Source organism: Hyposmocoma kahamanoa, unplaced genomic scaffold, assembly GCF_003589595.1.
Source record: "Hyposmocoma kahamanoa isolate Upper Pololo Valley unplaced genomic scaffold, ASM358959v1 65, whole genome shotgun sequence".
Lineage (NCBI taxonomy): Eukaryota > Metazoa > Arthropoda > Insecta > Lepidoptera > Cosmopterigidae > Hyposmocoma > Hyposmocoma kahamanoa.
This window is the reverse complement of record NW_020653853.1, coordinates 2,982,249-2,998,463: the sequence shown is the minus strand read 5'-3', so window position 1 is coordinate 2,998,463 and position 16,215 is coordinate 2,982,249. Positions and strand designations below refer to the sequence as shown.

At 35.9% G+C, this 16,215-nt stretch overlaps 1 protein-coding gene across 1 annotated transcript in view; it reads right to left on the bottom strand.

Annotated features, from left to right (window-relative positions):
- LOC113231205 (sialin) overlaps nt 1–16,215 on the bottom strand; it is an 87,442-nt gene that overhangs the window by 57,266 nt on the left and 13,961 nt on the right. The window contains exon 3 of the mRNA XM_026465397.1: nt 2,303–2,472. Coding sequence (XP_026321182.1) covers nt 2,303–2,472 — 170 coding nt within the window. The remainder of the gene's footprint in view (nt 1–2,302; nt 2,473–16,215) is intronic.

Here is a 16,215-nt window from a genome sequence, read left to right as displayed (position 1 = left end):
GGTACAAAGTGTCAAGCTTCACGTGCTCTTGACTGTACCAGGGCGATATAAATCGTGAGATACTACAATTCACGTATAGAGCATAATTTTGTTATTCACTTTATTCTTGAGGGTACAATTTATAATGCACTATATATATATATATATATATATATAGCTATAGGATAGCCTAAGCTATCCTTTCTGTTGATCTTTCAAGGACTTTGAACAATGACTTAGTCATAAATGTATGTTGTTCGTATTAATGTATGTATGTAAATTTCTATCTTGCATTATAAATCGTTGTGGGAGGAAATGCGTGTCACAATAGAACGAATAATGTGTTGTTAGGTTACACTTCGGTTTCCTATATTTAATAATGACAATAAATAAAGCTGTTATTTATTCCGTCTAACGTCGTTGAGTGCGTCGAAACGTCTGCGGCACGTTTTAATGTGGCATGTTCATATAAGCTCGTACATTACAAAAAATCCCGCGCCCGGAACGCTTCGCGCTACGAGCCTCTGTGGCCAGAGCATTAAAGTTGTGAGGAATATCATTATTTATCAAAAAAAAATGCAAAAAAAATCGTCTCGATATTCCACAAACTATTTCTAAGACCATGAATTATCAGCTTCGACCTAATGTGGCACTGCCAGGAATGTCATCGTTTTTAAACAAACTGTTGAAATATGATGACATTCCGGACAGCTTTTGTTCTTATGCTTCAGAAATAAAAAATAGTTTACTTTTTCTATGGAGAAATATACATATAATTTTTTATCTACAAATATAGGTAAAAATTACGTAACGTAGCTTGCTTACAGTATGGTTCCAATCATACTTTCCTAAGAAAAAATAATCCATCAGCAAGTCTACTTCCAGTTTTACGAGTAACAGCGTTTGTGCACTACGTCCGAGAAATTACAGTCTGGAATGTCACAGGGATCATTTTATCTCTAGGTCACAAGCGATAATTGTATTTTCTCGAATCTCGAATCGGATTTAGTGCACAAGCGACATTCGCATCACGCGTCTTTTCATTTGGTCAAGTATTGCTTATTTGGCAGCAATTGTTTCAGACGGATGTCAGACGGCGATCGAGACTAGACCCCTCGGAACGAATACGAAGAGGCAGTGCACAAACGCGTTAGTGGAGCGGCAAATTTTTAACCCCCGACGCAAAAAGAGCGAAGTTAGTTTGAAACCTTTGTCTGCGTATCTGTTTGTGAAAACGAATGGTCTGCTCTCAAAGCCGTTTTTTATGAACCTTCAGCTAATTTAATCAGAATGGTTCTAGGTATGTTTGATGACCACCTGTTCAGCTGTTTAAAGATCGTCAGCTGTTTTGCAAGTTCGTCTAAGGATCTCAGTCATAAAATGAATAAGTATTTATTTCAATATAGGTATTCTATGAAAATCCGATGACATTACAATAATAATCGGAGATAGTGCAATTACGCGTAACTAGCATTGGGTTATGAGTTTCCATTTCGGTAATTTAGTGGCCAAAATGTCGTGGCCAACAAATTAGCGTGATTTACGGGAATCTTCTTTTATAAATAATAGAATAGACACACGCTAGGCCACAATCTCACATGATGACAAGGGACGATGTGACCGACGAAGGTACGCGTTTGCCTAAAAATACCTATCACTCTAGCCTTGAATAGCCCAAATTGTTTTCGGGAAACACAGTATCAGTATCAGTACATTACAGTTACCTATCAGTAGTACGAAATGACATTTTCCAGAAATAACGTTTGGTCGAAATTTCATAACCTAGAAAGTAATTTTGAGAGGAAAATGTGTTTTCTTTTAAACCTAACTTAACCTAACCTAACCGAACCTAATGGTGTATTTGCGATAAACATTCAACATGTCCTGAAAGAACAAATGTTTCGTTATAATTCGGTTTTCGGTGTTACCAACACAGATTCCATTCCTTTGCCCTACGCATCTGAAAGGAGAAAGCAAAGCGCTTAGTGCGAACTAGTGTGAATCTAATCTGCAAATCGTAGACATTGGAATAACAGAGTAATAACACTGATAACGTTAAATCCCTCTCCTATAAAGTTTAATTTAGTGCAGACTACAGATACGCGCCTTTTACCAATGCTTCTTACGTGGCCTTGCAGTATCTGGATGAATCTGATGCTGCAACTAGGACAGTGTACCCACCCCTCAACTAATTGCAGCAGAATTATCGTGTTTGGGCTCATTGAATTGGTCTCGACGAATAGTTGGCTTAGGCACAAGTGGTGACTTACTATTTGTATCGAAGGTAGTTCTCTAATTTCCGACGATATTGCATTACACTAACCTCTGTAACATTGAGACTGTCTGTAATATTGTGATTAAGGGCTGTAACGTTGTCATTTTCATCGTAGATCATCTCCACAATGGCGATAGTCAGGTTGACACGTAGAGAGTAGTTCAGCATGAACCCCAGCAGTACCATGATGTTCAGCACCTGGACGCATGTCAGACGTCCTGTGGGGAAGAAAATAGGGGGATTATAATTTATATCTAGCGAGGGAAAGAACAAGTCGTGGGCCTGGTGATAGGCGACACGCCTAGCCATGACAGTTGCAGTGCCACTAAGTGCTTTAAATCGCGAAGATCTGAGAGGCACTGCCAGTGCACCCGCCACCTCGAGACATAAGTTGACAAGTGAAAAACATGACTCAGTAATGCTCACATTACTGCTTGACGCAAGAAATACAGTCAAAGTCAAACCGTCTTTTTAACCGACTTCAAAAAAGGAATGAGATTCTCAATTCGACTGTTTTTTTTTTTGTATGCATGTTACGCGATACTCGTTGTGAATCGATTTTTATGATTCTTTTTTTGTTGGAAAGGTATCGGTTCCATTTAAATTTAAAGAAAATATTCCACCTCTAAGGGTGGCAAACTAGGGGATGAATCCGGTTTCGCGCACTTGAGAAACGGATGTAATTCCACGAACTTTTGAGGTCGGTTTTTTAGTATTCTTTACTAAGATTATTATTTCATACGTAAGCAAATTACACTTGAAATTGTAATGTATAAGGCACTTCCCTGGACGAACTCTTTCATATGGAGGTCTACTGCTAATAAGTTATTTATCAATAAGATGTTTTGCATACGTGCACAAACTTATCACGAACACAGTGACATTTTTAATGAAAAACAGACACACGTTTGGCCACAATCTCATCGGATGTTAAGAAAGACACGTTTGTATAAAAAATAACTACGCATTAGCCTTAGTTTGCTGTTTTCGGGAATCAGAGGTATCTGTAGTGTATTCCATTGCTTAGCCATACGCATTCGGCTCAATTTACATCGCACGGAACGGAATGGAAGCCAATTTTATAGCATAACGAACTTTGTGTCAATTACGTAACGTAGAAACTATATACAAGCCACATGACAGAGAATTCTTCCGGAGAATTCTTGCACGGTTTCAGCAATTCCTCGAAATCTTCAGCAAACCCATGAGAATGCTAAAATTCGTAGCACGAGTAGGGCCCTCCACCCACCAAAACGAGTACTACAATTTCGAGTTGCGGAAACCAGCCCACGCATTAACCCATACCATACTCTAGCAGAAATAGTTGGCTACCTACTTTTTTTATGATATATCGCCTGGTAGTAAGCGACATGCCTGCCCACAGCAATTGCAATGCTACTTGGAGCTTTAAATCACAAAGATCTGAGAGGCACTGCCACAGCGCCTGTCACCCTGAGACTTAAGTTGACAAACCTCACGTGTCTGTAATTTCACCAGCACCCTTATTATTGCCGTGATATCGTCACAACTGTGTACGTAAGGGTAGAACATATCTAGCTTCAAACCCGGAACGCAGTAATTGCTCACATTACTACGTGACGACAGGAACAGGTAAGGTGGCAGTACTTCCCTGAACGACCACTATCACAATGAGCTCTACTACAAAGTTACTTACCAGGCTTGGCAGGAACACAATGGCCTTGAACAAGGCGAACTCAGAGCGCCCTGAATACCTTATACAATAGAATATGACCACGTTCACTACAATGTCAGAACCAATTTACTCATAACAAATATGTAAGCAGCTAATTGCCCTTTTTCATTGTTGTATAAACATCTTTTCCGTTTACAGATGAACCTTTTATTACAAAGTATTATGAGCGCTTTAAACACCCTTTTGACATACGCTAATGAAATACACGTGGCTTATAAACTCCACGTGATGTTATAAACTAAACGTGGGAACTGCATCTACTGCAATCCGGTTATAACCAGCCATAACCGGCTGCAACCAGTACAATATCCGCGAATTACCATAAATTCATCGGTGGTATTATGCAACAGGTCGCAGACCTGTTTTTACGTCGAATTTTAATATCTGACACAAGGACGGTTGGCGAATAAAGTTGTAAAGAAGTATTATATTTATTACCGGTGTCTTTTGGCCTAAGTACACCAATATCACATCGTAAAGTATTAAATGTCAAACAGAGGTGTATTTGAGAATAAAAATACAAAACGATCGTACAAAACGAGTATCATCAGCACTCTTCAGCATCAATCATGTTAGCAATACTCCGCACAAAACGACCATGCTGGATGCAGTGTTCTACCCCTAAGTAGACAATTCTGACGATTACACGGCAATCATAAGGGCGCTCCGTCACTGCGAGCATTCGCTTGCAATGTAACAATCTGTTAAGATTGTAAGGCTGCGACTCCATCAGATATAGTGGAAATATTTTCAAGTCTTTACTTAAGTTAGGTGCCCGCAAGTACCTTTGATTGCCCGCGATTGCCTATTAGTGTGTTTATTGTGGAGATAAATAAAGATATATTATTATTTATACAAGCCAATCTAAACCGTATGTCTTCTTTTTAAATTTTATATTAAAGTCGATTTCAGTGCTCTTTGCTTGAGGCGTGTTATTTCCAGGCGGTAGAAGTTATATTTGTTACATCAGGGGTACGTTAGGCGTTACAAGTGCAGCTCAGGTGTTATGCCTTGCAAGAAACAAAAAGTATGAAAGACGATTGTCAATTCCTCCGCGTAAGAGTCAACCTTTACTCGTAGGTGGCAAATTTGTAAAAGAAATCTAAGTTATTGGATGGATGATACTATTATACTAATGATAAGAATGTACTTCAGATAAAAAATATCCCTGGCAACTTATCAGGCAAATGGGCCTTATATCACTTTTAAATACCAACTCTCGTTTGCACTGAAATCACAAATTAGAAAGCTGAAATAGTGCAGCGCCAACAACTGACCTGTGTGTTCATCTCCGTATATTCCAGCAATATTCCGTATTTTAATATAGATAATATCTCTAACAGTGGGAGGCTGTTCCATTCAGTCGTGTGGGAAAAATAGCCAAACATCTAATTACAAAACAAACGCGATCACATTTCATCGGTAATTAAATATGTAATTTTTCAATTTTCGTCTATTACAGTTAGCTCAAGTTAAACAATTGACGACACCCGTCAATTGCTTCGAATTCGAGCTGGCCAATCAGAGCGCATTTGTCACCGTAATAATTTGGCAGAATAGTTTTCTTTCTGGTTATATACTCGATGGAGGGAACCAAAAACAAAACAGTTAATCTTTTTTTTTTATTTCTAAAGATTAGATACTAAATCATTTGTTCAACTCGCCACCGATTGACTTTAAAGTCAATCAATAATTGTTTGATCATTGTTTTGATTTGTAAATGTCAATATTTAGATAGTACGTCTTTTTTTAGACTTGACTTCTCAGACGTTACGCACTACAGTGTTATGCCAGCAAATTCCTGTCTAGTCTAAAAAATCGAGAAAAAAAGCAAATTTTGGCACTAAGTACGATAACAACAACTCGATAATAATAAGAGTACAGGAAAACGCAGGCAATCTTTCTTCTGCAGACGCCTGCCACTTGGGCAATTTATAAATATAGCCTCAAGAAAACCTTGAGAGATTAATTTCATAAAGTTAACATTTTTACCCTTTTTTTTTAAAGTTGTTTATGCTACAAATTAGTGTCTAATAGCAAAGAAACATATTCATGAAAAGTTATAAACGACAAATAATTCTTAATATAAAGATCGTCTCTTTAAACACGGTTCTGGCAGAATATCAGCGTCGTGGGAAACTGCGGCATTTATGCTGAGCCAGCGCCTTTTCACTGCCATGACTTCCAAAACTATTTACTTTAATTAGTTATATGTGTACTTATACGTTCATTCTGGTTTTTTTTTTAAAAAAAGGCCCCGCACAATGGTAACCCTGTGTCGCGGCTGCCATGGACACACAAATAGACAACCACAAATTACATCCAAACTTACGTAAATGTAGACCATACAAAAATTTCTCCCGGCCTGGGAATCGAACCTGGGACCTCTGCGTGGCAGTCAATGGTAACCGTTCGGCCACGGAACGACGGCAGTAAAAACAAAAAATATTAAAAATATAAAAAAATTAAAATTTGTTATTTTAAGTGGTTCAATGGTGTTAGTTTTAGTGGATCCTATGTAAATAAGTTGTCATGGAAGTGAATAATGTTTTTATCAATCTATCTATCTATTATATCGAATACTTAGGAAAAATTCCCTTCTTCCTTTTTCCTGAAATTTGATCCGGCCGGATTCGAACCGACGTCTCCTAGCAAACCGTGCCAGACGCTATACCAACAAAGCAAAAAAAATTTTCTGTGTTCGATCTTTGTACTAATAATTATAACAAATTAGTGGAGCAAATTCACAACAAATAATTGAATATCATGTTGGTTAAACATTCTGTCATACAATAAAAGTTTAATAACATAAATAAATCAAACCACTTTGTAAAATTATTTTATTTTTAGGAAATGAAACTATTTTTCCGGTTTTAAATCGCGTATATTTGTTTTTCTAATATTGATGCAAACCACCCTATTATATCATATTATATCAATATTAGACATAACTGGTGGAAGACTGTACCACCTCAGTCAACCGTGACCATGGGACCTGTAAAGGGCCCGAAACGTCGGTTTGTTTGAAAAAACAAATATAGTAACAATCGAGAAAACCTAAGAACTCGATATTTTATTTTTATTTCATTTTTTTTGTTTACTTGTTTTTTTACATTTGGAGAATGTGTTTTACTTTTACACTAAATTATTACCAAGACTAAGTACATTGGAATACAGTTTTGTTTATTAATGTATCACAGTGTATCTGTTACCATGTGATATTCAAATTGTGTATCAATCAGTTCGCCAGTTTTTAAATAATAAAAAAATAATATAAAAAAAAATAGAACTGGTCGATTTTGACAGTCGTCCCCACATAGTCACAACTTAATTTAAGAAATTATTAACGAATACGCTTATTTAATAAGGCCCTAGTTAATATTCAGAATTTGCTATTTATGTTGTTCAAAATCATTATGAAATAAAATTTATAGAGAACACGACATTTCATAACTGCGATCATGTTATCTCCAGATATCTATTCTAGATCCTTCAGGTTTTGTCACGTTGTAAATAGATAGATAGCGTCCACTGCTTGGAACCCCAACTACAATAAGTATGTCGATATGATCGAAAGAGTGCAAAATAAATTTGTTAAAAGATTGAAGTATAAATACTGGAAATTTAAACCCTCAAAAATGATATCATTGCAAAAACGGAGAGAGATTCGGGACCAAATTTTTCTTTTCAAAATTATTAATAATCACATTGATTCTACTTATTTACTAAGCCAAATTTCATTTAAATGTCCAAGACCCAACCTACGTCCGCGAGGCCCATTTGCAATACCTCATTGTCGCACTAATTATTCTAAGAATAGGTTCCTTGTAAGGGCTTGTACCCAATTTAATAATGTATATAATGAAATTAATATATTTGACAATAAGCCATTCCGGTTCAAATCTGCCATTACGAAGATCTTATTAACGTAATTATCCAATCGAGGCAATTTTTCTTAGTGTTCGGTCTTTGTATTCTTTATTATAGCGAACTGGTGGAGAGTTTTCTGATAAAGTGGTTGAATGTCATGGTAATTAACATCATGATATTCATTAAACTTAAAATTATAATTAAAAATTACCTACAATTTGTTGCTTGGTGGTAATTATTTTGTTGGTTGCTACCTTATTTTACGTATGTTCAGTGTCTATCTAACGTAACTTAGTTTAAACAGTAGTGGAAACTGTTTTGGCCAGTGTTTGTTTTATATGTGTTATTAATGAAATGTATAATATGACGCTGTATGTTTCCCAAATAAATAAAATAAAATAAAATAAAATAAAATAAAATAAAATAGTAAGTTGTTTCTACCTTCGATAGCTTACTATAAATCATTGTAAATTGTAATTGCTTTTTTTGCCACCCATAAACGGCCATAAACTTATACAACATAGCTGATATGACCCAGCAAACTACTATGTTGTACATTAAAATGTAATAGGCAAGCGTGCCCTCACTTTTGTGAAGCCGAGAATCGCAAAAGGCTGAGTGTCGGTCAGTGCTACAGATTTGTATCTGAAACCCTGGACATCTCAGGCGAAACTCACCTGTACTTGTGGACATATATTATTATTATTGTGAATCATAGTGATTATAGAGCAAAGTAGCAACCGAATGGTGACCGAAAAGTGGTTTTAGAAACGTGCGGCCCCCTGCAGCAAGATGGGTAGACAACATCGTCAAAATCTCGGGGCGCAGATGGTTGGGATTAGCACGCAAGATCATGGTGGATGGCACAAAAGAACTTGCAATGGGTGAACCTAGACTATGAATCATGGTGAACAATTTTAACGTTTCTAATCTTTCTGTTGATGTTCGAAATTCAACTGCGCACTTGTTTTTGGCGCCATTTGCGATCTTTTTTTCTGTAGCGGTCATGATATTTTTGTATATTGTGTAACAGTTTTAACTGACTTCAAAAAAGGAGGAGGTTCTCAATTATATAATATATTCATATTAATTCCTAAAAATAAAATGTTATGGTGACCTAAAGCCCTAAAGCTTTTCTAATGATGGAAATGGCAAACAGATGAGAGCAACTCCTCAAAAGCTAATATCTTAAGGTATCTCTATAATTCGTTTTGACGAGGATTTCCATCTGCGTTTCAATTGTCGTTGAGGAAGGCGAGGCAAGCGAACACAGCGAAAGCGATGAACATAGTTTTGAAATCGGTTTTTGGTTCATAGAAACATTCTTAATAAGCTCGTATAGTATATTATTGCAGAGGCCGGGAAGTAAGGGGTTGCAGGACGAGTGTAAGTTACAAGGACGAGCGCCAGTGACGATGACGCCTTGTATTAATACGATTCAAGTACTCCCCGTTCCCGCCGAGGCATGTACAGTATTTTTCTCAAACAATGTGAGGAAATAATAAAAGTCTAAAGAGAGGAAGATGTGTATCAGAAAAAGTTATAAGTATGAATTATTATTTAAAGTAATATTTAACGTGTTAGGACAACTGCTAAAGGAAAATGTTATTGTTCTTCGAAGAACATTAAAAGTAGCCTCTTGAACTTCTAATGATGTGTTTGAATATGTATCTGTTACTGTATTTCATGATCGCTCTTTACACTAGCTCTCATTTTCTCAAAATACAAAAAAGACGAAAAAACAAAATAATACCAAAACACTTTAGCCTAAAAAAAAGAAAATGGCGGTAACATTACCGCCAATTTCTTTTTTATTTTCGGTACAGGCAGGTGTTTTTAATTCTCGCAATTATGAACACTGGGCAATTGGCCGTATGTCTGAGTTTTTCTTTTGTCTGTTTACATTGTTCAATATTAGTAGCTAGATTTAAAAATAGACAGACAGAAGAGGACCTTGGCCGGGAAAAAGTCGCGCGGTCCATAAATGACAAACTTTCCGTGTTCGTTTTTTGAAAGTAATGCAAACATTTAGGAGCATGTTTGCGAATAATCAGTACAGAGGACTAAAAAAACCGATCTCAAAAGTACGTGGAATTACATCTATTTGGCAAGTTTTATTGAATTATCCCCTAGTTCGCCACTATACAGGACTTGACAGAGGAGATAATAAAAATCGGTTCTCACTACTCAAAGTATATAGAGAGAAAAACGCCTTGAACTGGAGAATAGCAAAACCAACCATTAAAATAATTGCTCCTTAAGCAAAATTTAGGCGCTATTTATAAAAATGAATGTTATTGCGTGATCAGCTCCCTTAGAGGTGGATGATTTTCTTCAAAATTAAATGGGACCACTACGGAGGTACCCTCTTTCCAACAAAAAAAAGAATCATGAAAATCGGTTCACAAATACCGGAGTTATTGCGTAACATACATACAAAAAAAAAACATACATTCGAATTGAGAACCTCCTCCTTTTTTTGAAGTCGGTTAAAAATACATTTTCTTTGGTCTTGCATGGCGTCCGATATTGATACTTAATCTTGCAGAAGCCTTTATAGGTAACATAAAATTAGACGTTCGTACCTATGTAATTACGTACATATATATCTCGCACGTACATCTAAACTAGTAGGTAATTACAGTTTCCCAAGATTCGAGGTGCGAATTACTTTAATTACCTCCTTAGGGTTTTTCCTGCTTCACACTTCTATGATCACGGAGCGCCCAGTTCTATTTGCATTTAAGAATGACATTACCCTAAGTGTGTTTTGTCGATATTGCTAGATGAAATACTGATTAACCTGACTGTACTGTCTCAAATTCTTTTGTTTATGTTTTAAATAAAGAATTTAAGTTTTTGTTTATTTACAAACAAAGGCTGCACCTATCTGAATTAACTGTCTTACGGATTTAAATCTCGTGCGATTATGCCTATTTATTCCTGTACGTAATTTGTAATGCTTTTTTTATGGCGTTGAAGAAGAGAAATAAAAACAGAAAGTTCTTTTGAAAACAACCTAATCTGTTGTTTGTTAGTGTGGAAAATTACAACTACATTCATGATTAAATTGCACCCTCAGTAATAAAATGACGTAATACAAAAAGTAACATTATTAAGAAAACTGACAATTGTCTTGTCAGTTGGAAAAAGAAACCCAAATAATAAATATAAATATACAGTTTTTCATATCGAATAGAATTTTGTTGTTAAAAATGTTACTTTTCGAATTAAGCAGTTTCTTATTGAGCGTGACATTATTAATCAAGATACATAATATCTACTAATTATTACATTACATAATATTCACTAATTAAGTTATCACAAAAACAAACACAAAATATTATTAAATATTACTTAACTTGTGCAAAATTTAAACATAAAGTAATGTATGTCCGTGGTATCAAAGTACAAAATGGATACTTAGTGCAGCTGCGTCAACAGTAATCAATGATTTAAATGGCAACGCTGGCAATGGTTTGACAGGAAGTTGGTAGAAACAGTGATTTAAACAGTTACGCTGAGCCTGAAAGATTTAACCCCAGCACCTGATTGGAGACAGCACCAGAAAATAGTAACAGTGTTCAAGACACGGTCAGAGGTTCGAAGATATGTGTCAAGTCAGCCTAATCAGGGCACTGGTCGTGAAACTTGAAAGTATATATTACAAAGTGACAGGACGAATCAGTCGTGCGCCTGGTCGCTGTGCCACTCAGAGCTTTAAATCGTAAAGATCTTAGGGGCACTGCCTATGTGACCGTCACCCTGACACATAAGTCCCATGTGCCTGTAACTTCACCAGCACCCTTACCCTTCCAAACTGGAACGCAGTAGGTAATGCTCACATTACCGCATGGCGACAGAAATATGTAAGATGGCAGTACATCTATGAATGAACGCTTTCACAAGGACCACTACCGCTACTTAAGTTAGTCTGGAATATAATTTGAAAGGTCTAATTCTGTCCACTTCTGAACAAACCCTGAAATAGAAATCTGAGCTCTAAGTTCTGGAGTTCGGAATGGCAGCCGGAATTGTATTGACGTTAAATTCTGAAGTTCGAATTATTATTACATGGACATTTTTTATGAACAAATAACTCGTAGAACTAAAATATATTACTGAAATTTATGAACAATTGTAATTTATCTGTTACGTGATGCAATCACAGGAAAGTTCTAACTGGTCTAACAGGGCTTTAACTGGGATTACAACAACGGTTTAAGGTTCTACTCATACGGAACACTGTAACAATACCGTTAACTATTTTACGCGGCTACAGGGTTGGCGAAAACTATTGGAAAATAATAATAATAACATAATAACGCACACACTCAACATAGCCCCGCACTAGGGAAACCCTGTGTCGCGAGTACCATGGACACACACATAGACAACCACAAATTACACCCAAACTCACAAGAGAAATAAATATAGGCCATACAACTATTTCTCCCGGACCGGGAATCGAACCTGGGACCTCGGCATGAGATAACCACGGAGCCACGGAGGCAGTTTATTTATTTATTTAATTTAATTATTAATTTATATAATAATGTGCTAGTTAAATTTTATACAGTTTTACGACTATATAAATAACATTGTTGTCGTATATTCATTGGAAATGAAACTGTATCAGTTGATGTGAAGGTCAAACGCGCACTTAGTTTTTGTATAAATAAAAAATTTAAAAAAGGGAGGGTGGGAAATACAAGTACACGAAAAAAATATTTAAAACAAGCGCAGCTATTTTGCACGATTTAAACTCCACCGGGTTCGCAGAGTACCAATTAAATTTACTTCCATTTTTATCGACGTAGTTGACAACCCTGCTGCAGTGCAATTAGCCGTGAGTCATTAACAATATTAGCATGCACTTTGCTGACCGGCGCCGGCGCAAGTAACGGTCGTGCGCAACCTTATGTTTGTCTAAAGATGTAGACAGTATTAATGAATTTCATAAGTTGGTTTTAACCGACCAATCAAGTCAAATCAAGGTCATAAATTATAACAACAAACATCAACTAAAACTGGTTAAAAACGGAACAAGTGTCTCTTATTTATATTTTTCCAGTCCAGAATTTTCGACCGAATCCATAAAAACGACATCCGGTTTGACCATGTTAATCTTCTGAAGTAAACCACCTCTTAGAATATAGATACAGATTAAGCTCCACTGCACACGCAGTCCGCAGAATACGTGAGCTTACCGATGTTAGTACTGCTAGACCAGTTTACTTTAGTTACTTCCATAGTATAATGTCCTAGGGGATTCTCATGTGGGGTAAAGCAGCAGATATACAAACCATATTTGTATTGCAAAAATGAGCGATTCGTTCTGTGTACCGTCTAGGTCTCGGGTTTCTTTCAGAGAAAAGTTTAAGGAGACTGGTATCATGACTGTGGCATCACAGTACATTTACTCAAATATTTTATATGCCCATAAAAATATACATAATTTCAATAAGAAAGAAGATATCCATAATATTAACCTTAGAGATAAGTCCAAACTCATGGTACCACGATTCCGTTTAACCAAGGTAAACGACTCTTTAAAAACTACATCAAAAAATATTTTCATTGAAAAGTCATATTACAAAATTGAAGACTACGTGTTAGATAAAAATGGAAAGACGACACGGCTCCAGAATCCACACAAATTTGATTCAAAGTGTATTCCATAGCATTTAAGTTTATTTGAAAAGAGTCCCTAGAGTTTCTTGCTCTTTCTTCTCAGGGAAGTCAGCGTAGTGAACGAGCAGTAGCTTAATGTAAATTTGACATTTTCAAGTGTAAATTTATTTCAACTATGTAATAAATGATCTTTGACTTGACTTGACTTGATAATTTTCTTCAAAATATTGTTGCTTACTTTTGTGTTATGCCGCTCTGTACGCATGCTCTCGCCCACCAATATGTACTGGCACTAATTTTCAGTGCTTTAGATCATCAATTGTCATACAGAGTGATTTGGAGTGATTAGGACCATTGTAGCCCAAATGACGGCCGGCAAACGCGATCATTATTATGCAGAGCCGGATTTATATTTTTTATGAGTGTAGGCCACTTTATTTCCGCCGCCCCATGTACACACCTTTCTATACACGCGATAATATAGGTTTCGATGGAATAAATCCCTACAGAAATATAGGGATTTATTTAAGGTATAAAAAACCGTGAGAAACCCAGTGAACATGTTTGACTTTTGTCTCCACTGAAATCTGCCGCCCCTAGGACGCTGCCGCCCCTAGGCCGCGGCCTATACGGCCTATTTATAAATCCAGGACTGTTATTATGATTACGTTAATCTTCGTAAAACGTTATTCATGAACTTGTACAAATAATTTATTTGCTTTTTGCATCATTCATTATCATCATCAACTTATTACACATCCCACTTCTAGGCACGGGCTTTCTCTGATGAGTGTTTAAGTCAGACTTGATGTGGGTTCCCCAATCCACCTTACAAATTATTCAAACTAAAAGTCATAATAAATGCCGCCACAAGGCTTCGAACTATCAACTTTTCAATTAAGAAGACACAGTTCTATCACTGGGTCTATTTGATCTGAATACACGCTTTATCTATCTATCTAATTACCATTCAAAATTGTGATTGACACCCGGCAGAAGGCTTAATTAAATCGAGCATTGAGACATCTAATGAACGGTTTATTAATCTCAATTAGATGAGGTTACTCATGCATAGTTTTTGCTATCGTAACCTAAATTCTTACTTCATAAACAAACTACGTAGTCAAAGAAAGCAGACAAATAACTAACTAAAGTACCAATATGTTAGATAGGTATGAGAATTAAAATAGGACTTGAAATTAAAAGGTTTACTTTTATTTCTATTTAAGGTACTAGATGATTAACAGCAAGAACAAGTTGCAATGCCACTCAGAGTTTTAAATCGTAAAGATCTGAGGGGCACTGCCACTGCACCCGTCACACTGAGACATACTGACAAGTCCCATGTGCCTGTAATTTCACCAGCACCTTCAAAATCGGAACGCAGTAATGCACACATTACCGCTTGGCGGCAGAAATAAGAAAGATCGGCAGTACTTCCTGAGACGAACTCTTTCACAAGAACCTCTACGGCTACTATAATATAGACTATATTTTTTTTGTAACGTCTGTGGACATGGTCTAAAATAAAACGTTTGAATTGGATTAATGTTGACAAGTTCCATGTGCCAACATTTTCAGCCTTACCCATCAAAGCTGGAACGCAGTAATGCTAATATTACTGCTGGTTGGACGAAGAAAAGTTGGTTGCCCATGGTACCGAACTCGCAACGCGTAATCGGTTCTCAATGTACGAACGTCTACCCGTATATCTAAAAAAATTTACAAACGGAATGTTTTAAACTCGACGGAGAATTTCTTGTTGTGGTGATTTTACATTGACTAATATGTGTTTGTTTATATTAGCGGCAATCATTTACCATTTGACATTACATTTTATATATACAATTATAATATTGTAACCTTTTGTAACATTGACAAGACATAATAAATAACGCAAAAAATTATATATTAAGGATTTGGCTAATCTAGGCATAACAATGGTTTCGGTGCCAGAGATATTGACAACTCAATGTTGGCCTATAATTGACGACATATCACTAATATGTCGCCCTTCCGAATAATATGGTAATATGCTGCTGCAGTAGTTTTAATTTTATTGCACATCTGGTGTTTAGTGCGTTAATTAGACCTTGTAATTTTTTTTGTAATATTTCTATGGATATTTATAAAAGTACATTAATTTCATTGTCCCCGTAATGAACATAATAATATTATTCCCTTAATATCTAAACAACCTTTCTACACGAATAATACCATAACAAGTTAGTACAGATTATGCAATCGTTAATTTTATTCGCGTAAGAAACACATTAAAACAATTATATTCGTGTTATTTTAATTTTTGTATAGAACGTATTTGAATAATTACATTACTATTCATTTTTTGATACCGTACATCAACGCATATTACTGTAATGTACTATACTGTATACACTATCGCTTGGATTTCATTTGAATAAAGTCGTAATATCATATTACCGTTACCTTTTTTGACACCATATTTCAATGAATAATACGGTAATGCATTAATACCGACTACGAAATCGTTGGGTTTACACGCGAATAATATGGTAATGATGCGTTGCATACTATAACTTTTGGCCTGCAACTTCAGCAATATTATTTTCATCAATAACTTTATTTAGTAAAACTAATACAAAAAAATTAAAAAAAAAAGAAAATAAACTGTAAAAAAATAGCTATGTTTTGACATAGAAATAACTATCCTACGATGCACTCGAGCTGATATATATATATATATATATATATATATATATAT